The sequence below is a fragment of the Bombina bombina genome, chromosome 1 (genome assembly GCF_027579735.1).
Source record: "Bombina bombina isolate aBomBom1 chromosome 1, aBomBom1.pri, whole genome shotgun sequence".
NCBI classification, from domain to species: domain Eukaryota; kingdom Metazoa; phylum Chordata; class Amphibia; order Anura; family Bombinatoridae; genus Bombina; species Bombina bombina.
The window spans coordinates 419,808,497-419,822,485 of NC_069499.1; the positions used below are offsets into that span (position 1 = coordinate 419,808,497).

The following is a 13,989-nucleotide window of genomic DNA, read 5'->3' on the forward strand; positions in this document are numbered from 1 at the left end:
GGTAGGAAAATTCTGATTGGCTGATGGAATCAGCCAATCAGAATCAAGTTCAATCCGATTGGCTGATCCGATCAGCCAATCAGATTGAGCTCGCATTCTATTGGCTGTTCTATTGGCTGCCGCTTGGATCAAGATGGTTGCCGGTCTGGATCGCCTCTTCTTCCCGGATAGGATGAAGACCTTGGAGCCTCTTCTGGACCTCTTCAGCCGCAGGATTATGGATCGCCAGCCCCCGCTTGGGTTGGATGAAGATTTTGGAGCCAGGACCGATCGGTGATACCCGGTGAGGTGAAGATAAGGTAGGAAGATCTTCAGGGGCTTAGTGTTAGGTTTATTTAAGGGGGGTTTGGGTTAGATTAGGGGTATGTGGGTGGTGGGTTGTAATGTTGGGGGGGGGTATTGTATGTGTTTTTTTTACAGGCAAAAGAGCTGAATTTCTTGGGGCATGCCCCGCAAAGGGCCCTGTTCAGGGCTGGTAAGGTAAAAGAGCTTTGAACTTTTGTAATTTAGAATAGGGTAGGGCATTTTTTTTATTTTGGGGGGCTTTGTAATTTCATTAGGGGGCTTAGAGTAGGTGTAATTAGTTTAAAATTGTTGTAATATTTTTCTAATGTTTGTAAATATTTTTTTATTTTTTGTAATTTAGTTCTTTTTTATTTTTTGTACTTTAGTTAGTTTATTTAATTGTAGTTATTTGTAGGTATTGTATTTAATTAATGTATTGATAGTGTAGTGTTAGGTTTAATTGTAGGTAATTGTAGGTATTTTATTTAATTAATTTATTGATAGTGTAGTGTTAGGTTTAATTGTAATTTAGGTTAGGATTTATTTTACAGGTAATTTTGTAATTATTTTAACTATTTTAGCTATTGAATAGTTCTTAACTATTTAATAGCTATTGTACCTGGTTAAAATAAATACAAAGTTACCTGTAAAATAAATATAAATCCTAAAATAGCTGTAATATAATTATAATTTATATTGTAGCTATATTAGGGTTTATTTTACAGGTAAGTATTTAGCTTTAAATAGGAACAATTTATTTAATAAGAGTTAATTTATTTCGTTAGATTTAAATTATATTTAATTTAGGGGGTGTTAGGGTTAAAGTTAGACTTAGCTTTAGGGGTTAATAAATTTATTAGAGTAGCGGTGAGCTCCTGTCGGCAGATTAGGGGTTAATACTTGAAGTTAGGTGTCGGCAATGTTAGGGAGGGCAGATTAGGGGTTAATACTATTTATTATAGGGTTATTGAGGCGGGAGTGAGGCGGATTAGGGGTTAATACATTTATTATAGTAGCGCTCAGGTCCGGTCGGCAGATTAGGGGTTAATAAGTGTAGTTAGGTGGAGGCGACGTTGTGGGGGCAGATTAGGGGTTAATAAATATAATATAGGTGTCGGCGATGTTAGGGCAGCAGATTAGGGGTACATAGGGATAATGTAGGTGGCGGGGGTGTACGGAGCGGCAGATTAGGGGTTAAAAATAATATGCAGGTGTCAGCGATAGCGGGGGCGGCAGATTAGGGGTTAATAAGTGTAAGGTTAGGGGTGTTTAGACTCGGGGTACATGTTAGAGTGTTAGGTGCAGACGTAGGAAGTGTTTCCACATAGAAAACAATGGGGCTGCGTTAGGAGCTGAATGCGGCTTTTTTGCAGGTGTTAGGTTTTTTTTCAGCTCAAACAGCCCCATTGTTTTCTATGGGGATATCGTGCACGAGCACGTTTTTGAAGCTGGCCGCGTCCGTAAGCACCGCTGGTATCGAGAGTTGAAGTTGCGGTAAATATGCTATACGCTCCTTTTTTGGAGCCTAACGCAGCCCTTCAGAGAACTCTCAATACCAGCGGTATTTAAAAGGTGCGGCCAGAAAAAAGCCAGCGTAGCTAACGCACCCCTTTGGCCACAGAACTCTAAATCTAGGCGTAAGCTAGCTACAATGTAACTGTTAGTTATATTGTAGCTAGTTTAGGGTTTATTTTATAGGTAAGTATTTAGTTTTAAATAGGAATAATTTAGTTAATGATAGTAATTTTATTTAGATTTATTTAAATTATATTTAAGTTAGTGGGGGTTATGGTTAGGGCTAGACTTAGGTTTAGGGGTTTAGGGGTTAATAAATGTAGGTAGGTGGCGGCGATGTTAGGGACAGCAGATTAGGGGTTAATAATATTTAACTAATGTTTGCAATGCGGGAGTGCGGCGGTTTAGGGGTTAATATGTTTATTATAGTGGCGACGACGTTGGGGGCGGCAGATTAGGGGTTAAGAAGTGTAGGTAGGTTGATGCGACATTGGGGAAGGCAGATTAGGGGTTAATAAATATAATGTAGGTGTCGGCGATGTTGGGGGCCACAGATTAGGGGTTCATAAGAATAATGTAGGTGGCGGCGGTGTCCGGAGCGGCAGATTAGGGGTTACTAAGTGTAAGATTAGGGGTGTTTAGACTTGGGGTTCATGTTAGAGTTTTAGGTGTAAACGTAAATTTTATTTCCCCATAGGAATCAATGGGGCTGTGTTAAGGAGTTTTACGCTGCTTTTTGGCAGTTGTTAGACTTTTTTTCAGCCGGCTCTCCCCATTGATTCCTATGGGGAAATGGTGCACGAGCACGTTACACCAGTTCACCGCTAACGTAAGCAGCGCTGTTATTGGAGTGCGTTAATGAGCAAAATGTTGCTCAACACTCACTTCTTGTCTGGTTTGTAAAAACTCGTAATACCAGCGCTGTCTGTAAGTGAGCGGTGAGCATAAACTGCTCGTTAGCACCGCATAGCCTTTAACGCAAAACTTGTAATCTAGCCAATTGTTATTCTGCCCACATACACAAGATAAGACTCCAGATATCACATTTTGCTCTGGAAATCAGGAACAAGTTAACATTGTTTATCCTGTTATCTCTCATTTAATACTTTAATCATTATAATTTTGATATATATTTTAGTAATGTGAAAATGTTTGTTTTATAGAATATTTGTTAAAAAAAAGAGGAATATGTTTCTTATAATTATTCATTATATTAATATTAATAAATTACAACAAATAAATTATTAAAATAAATGTGCAGGGGGAATTTGACACATGGCAATTTTAAGTTTAGGGTACTAAGAAAGATAAAAAAGAATGAGGAATTAGAATGAGGAATAAGGACTTTTTGTGTTATGAAAAATACAGAGAGGATCTAAACAAAGGGTTTGCAAGTACAAAGATTACACTACGTGAACTTTCTACAGCATACAGACATTTGGCCACAGTTGTGGAGGAAATAATACTTAATAATAAAATATTTTTCAGACTTTGGAATAAAAAAGAACCAACAATATAAAATGTAAGGACAGATATCTGCAACGAGAAGTTACTTTTCTCTCTCTTTTGATATATAAATGGTGACAAGGGCTCTTTATCCCAAAGCATAAATACCTTTGTCTGAAGTTAGACAGCTGTGGTGTATTCAAACAAAAATAGTAACATCTCAAAGAGTTTATAATACACCAGCACCCCTATCCATGTTACACAAGTAACACACATGCAGTTTCAGAAAATCCTTTACAAATATTATTTTACATTATATAATGCTCGCTGTTTGTTATATCATAATCTGTTGTTTGTTATATAAAAATCAGCTGTTTGATATATAATAATCTGCTGTTTGTTATATAATTATCTGCTGTTTGTTGTATAATAATTGGCTGTTTGTTATAATATCTGCTGTTTGTTATGGTATATTATAATCTGCTGTTTGTTATATTATAATCTGCTGTTTGTTATATAATTATTTACTGTTTGCTATATTATAATCTGCTGTTTGTTATATAATGATCTGCTGTTTGTTATATAATAATCTGCTGTTTGTTATATAATAATTTGCTGTTTGTTATATAATAATAGGCTGTTTGTTATATTATAATCTGCTGTTTGTTATATTATAATCTGCTGTTTGTTATATAATTATCTGCTGTTTGTTGTATAATAATTGTCTGTTTGTTATATTATAATCTGCTGTTTGTTACAGTATATTATAATCTGCTGTATGTTATATTATAATCTGCTGTTTGTTATATAATGATCTGCTGTTTGTTATATAATAATCTGCTGTTTGTTATATAATAATCTGCTGTTTGTTATATAATAATCTGCTGTTTGTTGTATAATAATCTGCTGTTTGTTATATTATAATCTGCTGTTTATTATATAATGATCTGCTGTTTGTTATATAATAATCTGCTGTTTGTTGTATAATAATCTGCTGTTTGTTGTATAATAATCTGCTGTTTGTTATATTATAATCTGCTGTTTATTATATAATTATCTGCTGTTTGTTATATAATAATCTTCTGATTGTTATTTAATAATCTGCTGTTTGTTATTTAATAACTGGCTGTTTGTTATATAATAATGAGCTGTTTGATAACCTTGCTTTACTGGTAACCATTTAATTGTTTGTTATTTTGCTGATGCTTAAACATGTTGGCCATTGCACATTTGTGCTGCTATATATATTATGATTACACTTGCCTGACCCTTTAAATTAGCATACAGTAAACATTTTGCTTCTATAAGGTTTGCAACATGTGGTCTCAAGGGCAACTTATTACAAAAGAACCTAGTTTATCTAGAGTGCTAATATATATGTTTTTTCTGGGGTACAAAGGATAGCAACAAATTATTTAAAGAGAAATAGCTCAATGTGATCACAGAAAAAAATTGAGAAGATCTGTCTAAATCATAAACGTTTTATTTTGCCTTTCATGTTCCTTCAAAGGGACATAAAACCCATTTTTTTCATGATTTGGATAGAGCATACAATTTTAAACAGTTTTCCAACTTACTTCTATAATCAAATTTGCTTTTTTCACTTTCTGCTAGATTACGAGTTTTGCGTTATGAGCGGCTCTGTGCTAACTTGCAAGTTATTGCCACCACTCACCTCCCTATAGCGCTGCTATTACAGGTTTGCAAAAACCCGGCGTTAACAGGCAATATTGCAGCGTTGAGCAAAATTGAGCTCCATACCGCACTCAAATACCAGCGCTGCTTTGAGCTGGTTTTACGTGCTCTTGCACGATTTCCCCATAGACATCAATGGGGAGAGCCGGCTAAAAAAAGCCTAACTCCTGCAATATAGGAGTGTAAAGCTCCGTAACGCAGCCCCATTGATTCCTATGGGGAAGAAAAGTTATGTTTACACCCAACACCCTAACATAAACCCCGAGTCTAAACACCCCTAATCTGCTGCCCCGACATCGCCGACACCTACATTATACTTATTAACCCCTAATCTGCCGCCCCCAACATCGCCACCACCTACATAAATGTATTAACCCCTAATCTGCCGCCCCCAACATCGCCGCCACCTACATTACACTTATTAACCCCTAATCTGCCGCCCCCAATGTCATCGCTACCTACCTACACTTATTAACCCCTAATCTGCTGCCCCCAACGTCGCTGCCACTATACTAAAGTTATTAGCCCCTAAACCTAAGTCTAACCCTAACCCTAACACCCACTAACTTTAATATAATTAAAATAAATCTAAATAAAAATTACTATCATTACCTAACTAATTCCTATTTAAAACTAAATACTTACCTGTAAAATAAACCCTAAACTAGCTATAGTATAACTAATAGTTACATTGTAGCTATCTTAGGTTTTATTTTTATTTACAGGCAAGTTTGTATTTATTTTAACTAGGTAGACTAGTTAGTAAATAGTTATTAACTATTTACTAACTATCTAGTTAAAATAAATACAAATTTACCTGTAAAACAAAACCTAACCTGTCTTACACTAACACCTAACCTTACACTACAATTAAATAAATTACATTAATTAAATACAATTAACTAAATTACAAAAAAAACAAACACTAAATTACAAAAAAGTAAAAAAGAAATTATCAAATATTTAAACTAATTACACCTAATCTAATAGCCCTATCAAAATAAAAAAGCCCCCCCAAATAAAAAACAAACTAGCCTAAACTAATCTGCCAATAGCCCTTAAAAGGGCCTTTTGTGGGGCATTGTCACAAAGAAATCAGCTCTTTTACCTGTAAAAAAAAATACAAACAACCCCCCAACAGTAAAACCCACCACCCACACAACCGAAACCTCAAATAAAATCCTAACTAAAAAAACCTAAGCTCCCCATTGCCCTGAAAAGGGCATTTGGATGGGCATTGCCCTTAAAAGGGTATTTATCTCTTTTTCAACCTAAACTCTAATCTAAAAATAAAACCCACCCAATAAACCCTTAAAAAACTGTAAGTGGATCTTTGGGGGTTAGTGTTAGTTTTTTTTAAGGGTTTATTGGGTGGGTTTCATTTTTAGATTATGGTTTGGGCTGAAAAAGAGCTAAATGCCCTTTTAAGGGCAATGCCCATCCAAATGCCATTTTCAGGGCAATGGGGAGCTTAGGTTTTTTAGATAGGATTTTATTTGGGGGGTTTGGTTGTGTGGGGGTTGGGTTTTACTGTTGGGGGGTTGTATTTTTTTTTACAGGTAAAAGAGCTGATTTATTTGGGGCAATGCACCACAAAAGGCCCTTTTAAGGGCTATTGGCAGTTTAGTTTAGGAAAGTGTTTTTTTATTTTTTTTATTTTTTTATTTTGATAGGACTATTAGATTAGGTGTAATTAGTTTAAATGTTATCTAGTAAATAGTTAATAACTATTTACTTACTAGTCTACCTAGTTAAAATAAATACAAACTTACCTGTGAAATAAATTTTTTACCTAAGATAGATACAATGTAACTATTAGTTATATTGTAGCTAGCTTAGGTTTTATTTTACAGGTAAGAACAGTATTTAGTTTTAAATAGGAATTATTTAGGTAGTAATTGTAATTTTTATTTGGAATAATTTAAATTATGTTAAAGTTAGTGGGTGTTAGACTTAGAGTTAGGTTTAGGGGTTAATAACTTTAGTATAGTGGCTGCGATTTCGGGGGCAGCAGATTAGGGGTTAATAACAGTAATGTAGGTTGCGGCTATGTTAGGGACAGCAGATTAGGGGTTAATAATATTTAACTAGTGTTTGTGATGCGGGAGTGCAGCAGTTTAGGGTTTAATATGTTTATTATAGTGGTGGCGATGTCCGGAGCGGCAGATTAGGGGTTAATAATTTTATTTTAGTGTTTGCGATGCGGGAGGGCCTCGGTTTAGGGGTTAATAGGTAGTTTATGGGTTTTAGCGTACTTTTTAGCACTTTAGTTATGAGTTTTATGTTACGGCTTTGTAACATAAAAACGCCATAACTACTGACTTTCAGTTTACGGTACAGATCTTCAGGGTATAGGCTGTACCGCTTAATTTTTGGCCGGACAGGCAAACTCGTAATACCGGCGTTGTGGAAATCCCATTGAAAAGGGACTTTTTGAAAGCTGCGGTACTTACGTTGCGTTACGGCCAAAAAAGTGTGCGGTACAGATATACCTGCAAAACTCATAATACCAGCGGTAGTGAAAAAGAGCCATAATACTGCTTTTTCACCATAACGCAAAACTCGTAATCGAGCCATTTGTTTCCTTTGTTGAAATAGCAGCAATGCACTACTAAAAACTAGCTGAACAGATTGGCAGATTGGGTGAGTCAGTATCAAGAGGCATATATGTGCATCCACCAATCAGCAGCTAGGTCTCAGTAGCGCATCAAATTAGATATTAGACCTAAATTGTAAAGTTATTTAAAATAGTATGCTCTATCTCAATCATGAATGAAAAATATTGGGTTTCATGTCCCTTTAAACATCTTAATGCTATGTACTGCAGTAGAAATTACAAACCTTGAAGTAAATTAATTGTAGAAGATACACTCATATCTCCACTTAGATATTATAGTAATGATTTGTAGCTGAGCTTTGGGACATAATTTGTTAAAATACCTGACTAATGGTTTTATAGAGAATCAGGGCTTGGAAATTATATGTGAGAAATGGACACAAAAACAGACGTATCATAGAGTATATATGTTTATACTTTTTCAGATGTTAAAATAATGCTATTTTTTAAATTTAAAGTAATTAATAGGGCTGTTATATTGTATATATTCATACAACTGTTTTATCACTATGCTGCACAGTATTCTACAGGGTTACACCACTGGATTCAGGAATTAGTTAAATATCATTATGTTATTCCCTAATACAATGAATAAAATGTAACATCACAATTACTGTAACTATTTTTCTCTCAAAGGGTATTTAAATAACCATGGCTGGTGTAAAATAATGTCTACATTACTACTTTCAATATTCTAATTCACTATAATTCTTAAATAAGCTTAAAGAGACATTAAATAATTAAAACATACAGGTATAGGTTACAAGTGGCAAGATAAGCAATATCACACCATGCTAACTTGTGCGTTTATTACAAGTTGAAAGTAAACGGGTTTGCTTGAGCGCAAACAAAATTTGCGTTCATGTAAAGTGTAAGGGTTAAAAAAAAATGTGCACCAAAAACAACAATAAAACATTAAAATAAAGTGTTACATACATATTGACAGTTTCTGAATGAATCATATAAATAATAATAATTTATTTTCATAAGGGTTAAAATGTATAAGTAAATGTACTGTATATGATATATATGATATATGATATATGTATGACATGGTGTTTGAATGGAAAGGGCTATAATATATATATATATTTCTAAATATGTGTATATGTGTTTATATATATATATATATATATATATATAATTATATATAAAATCCATAGGAAGCATGCACTCACTAGATTTTGTGAATAAAGTGCTTTATTGGCACAAAGATTACAGCATGTGACGTTTCTGGGATTGCACCCCTTCATCAGACACTTTGAGCTAATGTTAGACTGCAACGTGTTCCAATTCTCCTTCCTTATTAGGATATAAAATCATTATTTGCATAAATGTATCAACAGCTTTCAAGCTTTTAATAAATTGAACAGAAAAACTGAGAGCCAATGTATATTTGCTGAGGAAAATACATAGCATGGAGTTAAAAGGATTTATTTTATCATTGATATAAAAGAGCAGGATTTACACATTACACCATTAGCAAGAGGTAATCATTATTTATCTAGCATTAGTAGGAACTACTACTTATCCAATGAGCATTAGTAGGAACGTATACTGTTCTATTAGTTTGAATCTTAATTTAAACATCTTTTACTTCATAGGCCAAATAACCTGTCTAACATGTTTAAATACCGTTATTTATGTGAATGATACAAAGGTCTTGTTTACAACTAATTTTTAGAGATGGTAAAAGAGATACTAGATATGACATTCAAGGTTCAGTGGTTAAAGCTGGGATAAATGAATGCATCTCCAAATTTATGTGAAACCATTAATCTTGGCCAATTTAATCTTAACAAATCAATATTATTATTCTGCATATTCAAATATGCTACATTTTATTTATATGAACCTGAATAAGGCTGATAAAAAAATCAACATTGAAATGTAGTAGTTTGCTGTTTTAAAATATTTTCTCTTATATTGATTATTATACGTGAAATAGTGTGTTGAATATGTATTCTGTATACAAATGTGATTGTGGAATATATGTTCTAGCATTCAGTGCCATTTTGCAGACATTTGCCCATCCTTAGTACTGAGGGCTGAAAAGTGTTATGTTAACGTTTGTTACATATTCAGCAATAGGTGTCAGAAGTGCCAATATCTATATTACGCTTTTTTTAATTTATGTTTATGCATGTTTATAAATGATAAAAATAAGACAACAAGATAACAAATATTTATGAAAATGGTAATAATGTGTCTTAAAGTATTATGAAGGTCAGCTATGATTTGTCACAGTTTCGCTTTTCACATTATAACCTCTGACAGACAATATTAAATGCCTACCTTTTTGTCGTACATTATGAATTACTTTCTTTCCTTGCTCATCTGTTGCCATCCCAAATGTAATAGCACATTCATTTTCACCTTGCACAGAACAGAAAATAGATTTATCTTCAGAGAAATCTGAAGGGAATAAAAGAGAAAGACAGGTTAAATAAGATGCATGACATCAAAACAAAGGCCTTGATGGATCACTGTGTCAGTGGCCTCTCACAAATGGTTAAGATTGAAGTCTTGTGAAGAAATTGCCAGAGCCTGTTTAATTTTTTTATTTATTTTTACCTATATCACTGTGATTATTTTTTACCTTCAGGTGTCTTTCAGCATTAACCATAATAATGCACCTATCTTTTGGAAAGTGGCATAGCTATTCATGGACTCATTTGAACGCTATGTAAAAAGAGCTAGAGGCATACAATGCTATCATTTGTTTGTTACATGGAAACCGTATGATCTCAATTACTTGGAGCTCGGGAGTCTATAGTAAATAAGAGTGTATCCGATAGATACCTATACATAGCTGTAACCTTAACTAGAGCTCTTGCTATGCATGGCTTGGCATACATTGTCACCACAGAAGAAATCAGATCATTACACAAACAGGGAATGTCAGCTCAGAGTAATTTGATTCAGTTGTAGAAAGATCAAAAAGTTATTTAAGGGAAACTACGGCCTTACTAGCTATCAGCTTGCTTTACTGCTGCTCTAGTCAAGTTTTTATCTTAGGAACATGCAAAGTCTTTGACGTTGAAATAAAAAGCAAGCACGGGGGCGGTTAGAAAAGGATCATATATCTACAATGTGAACCTTTCTATAACCATTCTAAATCATTTTACATATACTTTTAAAGAACTCTAATGTTTTAAAGTAAAATAATTGCAAGGGAAAAAAAGAGAGAAAAAGTCACATACAAAAAAATTATATTAAAAATATTATTTATATATAACTACAAATAAAAATATATAAAAGAACTGTAAAAGTCACAGAAGAGCTCTGTTTTTGTTGTCATATTAGTTTTTCATTTATTTTTTATAAGACTTTTTAGATGCATTGCAAAAGAGCAAAATCTAATAAGAATGGTTATATGAAAGTAAAAAGGGAGTTGATGTATTGAAATTGAGGTATTTTATCCATTCTAGAACACCCTAGTGAACTACTATTTTGTACATACATTTTTATCACTCAAAAACTTACAAAAGTCATGATCAGTTCAGTGCAAATGTTGTATGAATCTCATAACAGAGGAGGGCAGATGCATCCTGAAGCCCAAAACCAAGTCAGATTCAAATAAAACAACCAAATTACACAGTATATTAACCAGCTGCATTTAGAAAGCCATACATTACCACTAATTTGTCATATGGTTTATTACGTTCCACATCTTATGTGCTTCTCAGTTGGCTTATATTTTAAATGTATTGTTATTACTTAAATCATCACCAAAAAAGACATCCATATACACTGATAGTACACAGATTTAGCCACTATAGGCACAGATTACAAGTGGGGTGCGATTGACAAGATTAGTGTGCAATCTGGTATTTCAAATCCATGGAAATCCATGGAAAAGCTGAATTACAAGTTGAGAGCTCCTGTGTTCAAGCACAACACCTAACAGTACTAAGCTTGTGTGACTTGAGGCCTGAAGTAAAGTGTTAGGGCTAGAAGTATAGCATAACAAAACACATGTAAAATTATACATATTAAATGTAAAATATGTATTTGTTATTTAAATAAATGTATAAAATGTGTTTTTAAAGGAAAGTTATATGGCAAGGTGTTGGACTGGGAAGGGCTCAAAGGTATACGTGTGTGTGTCTGTGTATATATATATATATATATATATATATATATATGCGATGAGAGAGGGTTTTAGGTAGTTGCGCCACAACAAGAGTAATAGTAGTTGTGCAGTGAAATGCTCTATGAGGATGTCCAATGCCTGCTGCTATTAGTGATGTCTCATTCCTCCTGAATGAGACTAAAGTGGTGAGAATTGGAATAGAGTGTGTTCTAATAGCGCTTGCAGAAGATGTTCCTCACAAGCAAATAGGAGGGAGGAAAACAGAAATGGGGATATCCCCAGATGAATGAGGGCAATTTGAGGAGAAATTAAATAATAATAAATGCTCACCTGTTGGATCACAGGGACCAGCGATCAGCGACGGGTAGAAATGGATGGTGTGTGTTAACACCAAAGCACATGTAAGGGAGACAAGAAAATATGCACCCAAAAGGATATTTGTGTATATATTAATATCTCATAATATCAAACGGAGGCTGCTTGTGGGAACTTCCAATTCTTACCACACTGTATATGTGGACAGAGGGTAAAGAGGAAGGAAGTTCCTATTTAATATGAGCTGATAACCAAAAAATATGTAATGATGAAAAAGTAAAAAAAGGGGAAAATATATGAAAAAATATATATATGCGTGGATATGAAGAAATAAACAAGAGTATTAAAAACAGTTATAATTTATTATTGTACTCTTAAAAATATATAAAAAAGGTGTATGCAAATATGTGTTATAAAATTTAACAGATAAAAAATATTATATAATATATATAAAAAACATATGATAATAGCCAAACTAGTTAAAAACAATAATATTGAACGAAAAAAATGGGGTAAATAAGTGGCCAGGCAGCACGAAGGAATGTGGTGCCGAGTGGGTGGCAGATTTACTTACTATAAATATAAAGCTGAGGATGGGTGCCCAATGGTAGGGTCCTAGGGATCAAAAAAGGATTTGAAAAAAGCGGCTGAGACCACCAACGCTGCACGGTGCAGCTAGTGGCAAGGTCTCGGCGTGTGTATCGGAATTCCGGAAGTGACGTCACGAACGTGCGTCACGTGCCTTACGCGTTTCGTGAGCGTATCAGCTCACTTCATCAGAGGCTAATTCATATGTTTTTTATATATATTATATAATATTTTTTATCTGTTAAATTTTATAACACATATTTGCATACACCTTTTTTATATATTTTTAAGAGTACAATAATAAATTATAACTGTTTTTAATACTCTTGTTTATTTCTTCATATCCACGCATATATATATTTTTTCATATATTTTCCCCTTTTTTTACTTTTTCATCATTACATATTTTTTGGTTATCAGCTCATATTAAATAGGAACTTCCTTCCTCTTTACCCTCTGTCCACATATACAGTGTGGTAAGAATTGGAAGTTCCCACAAGCAGCCTCCGTTTGATATTATGAGATATTAATATATACATAAATATCCTTTTGGGTGCATATTTTTCTTGTCTCCCTCACATGTGCTTTGGTGTTTACACACACCATCCATTTCTACCCGTCGCTGATCGCTGGTCCCTGTGATCCAACAGGTGAGCATTTATTATTATTTAATTTCTCCTCAAATTGCCCTCATTCATCTGGGGATATCCCCATTTCTGTTTTCCTCCCTCCTATTTGCTTGTGAGGAACATCTTCTGCAAGCGCTATTAGAACACACTCCATTCCAATATATATATATATATATATATATATATATATATATATATATATATATATATATATATATATATATATATATATATATATATATATATTTATATTTATATATACACACAGGGCTTGGAATTTCCAGTGGTCCACTGGTCCCGGACGACTTAGAAATTGCAGCAGACTTAGAAATTTGACTTTTTCCTATCTTTAACATTGTCGATTGGAACTTTTGCCTTTTGGGCTAGTAGCTGTTAACCCCTGAATAGTAAACCATAGTGATATTTTTCCACCCCTATATATACAGGGAGTACAGAATTATTAGGCAAGTTGTATTTTTGAGGATTAATTTTATTATTGAACAACAACCATGTTCTCAATGAACCCAAAAAACTCATTAATATCAAAGCTGAATAGTTTTGGAAGTAGTTTTTAGTTTGTTTTTAGTTATAGCTATTTTAGGGGGATATCTGTGTGTGCAGGTGACTATTACTGTGCATAATTATTAGGCAACTTAACAAAAAACAAATATATACCCATTTCAATTATTTATTTTTACCAGTGAAACCAATATAACATCTCAACATTCACAAATATACATTTCTGACATTCAAAAACAAAACAAAAACAAATCAGTGACCAATATATCCACCTTTCTTTGCAA

General features: G+C 33.6%; 1 protein-coding gene across 2 annotated transcripts in view; it reads right to left on the reverse strand.

Annotated features, from left to right (window-relative positions):
* Positions 1-13,989, reverse strand: part of ITGB6 (integrin subunit beta 6) — a 330,575-nt gene that overhangs the window by 32,937 nt on the left and 283,649 nt on the right. For both annotated transcript variants that reach the window (XM_053698353.1, XM_053698352.1), the window contains one exon: positions 9,854-9,973. In XM_053698353.1, coding sequence (XP_053554328.1) covers positions 9,854-9,973 — 120 coding nt within the window. The remainder of the gene's footprint in view (positions 1-9,853; positions 9,974-13,989) is intronic.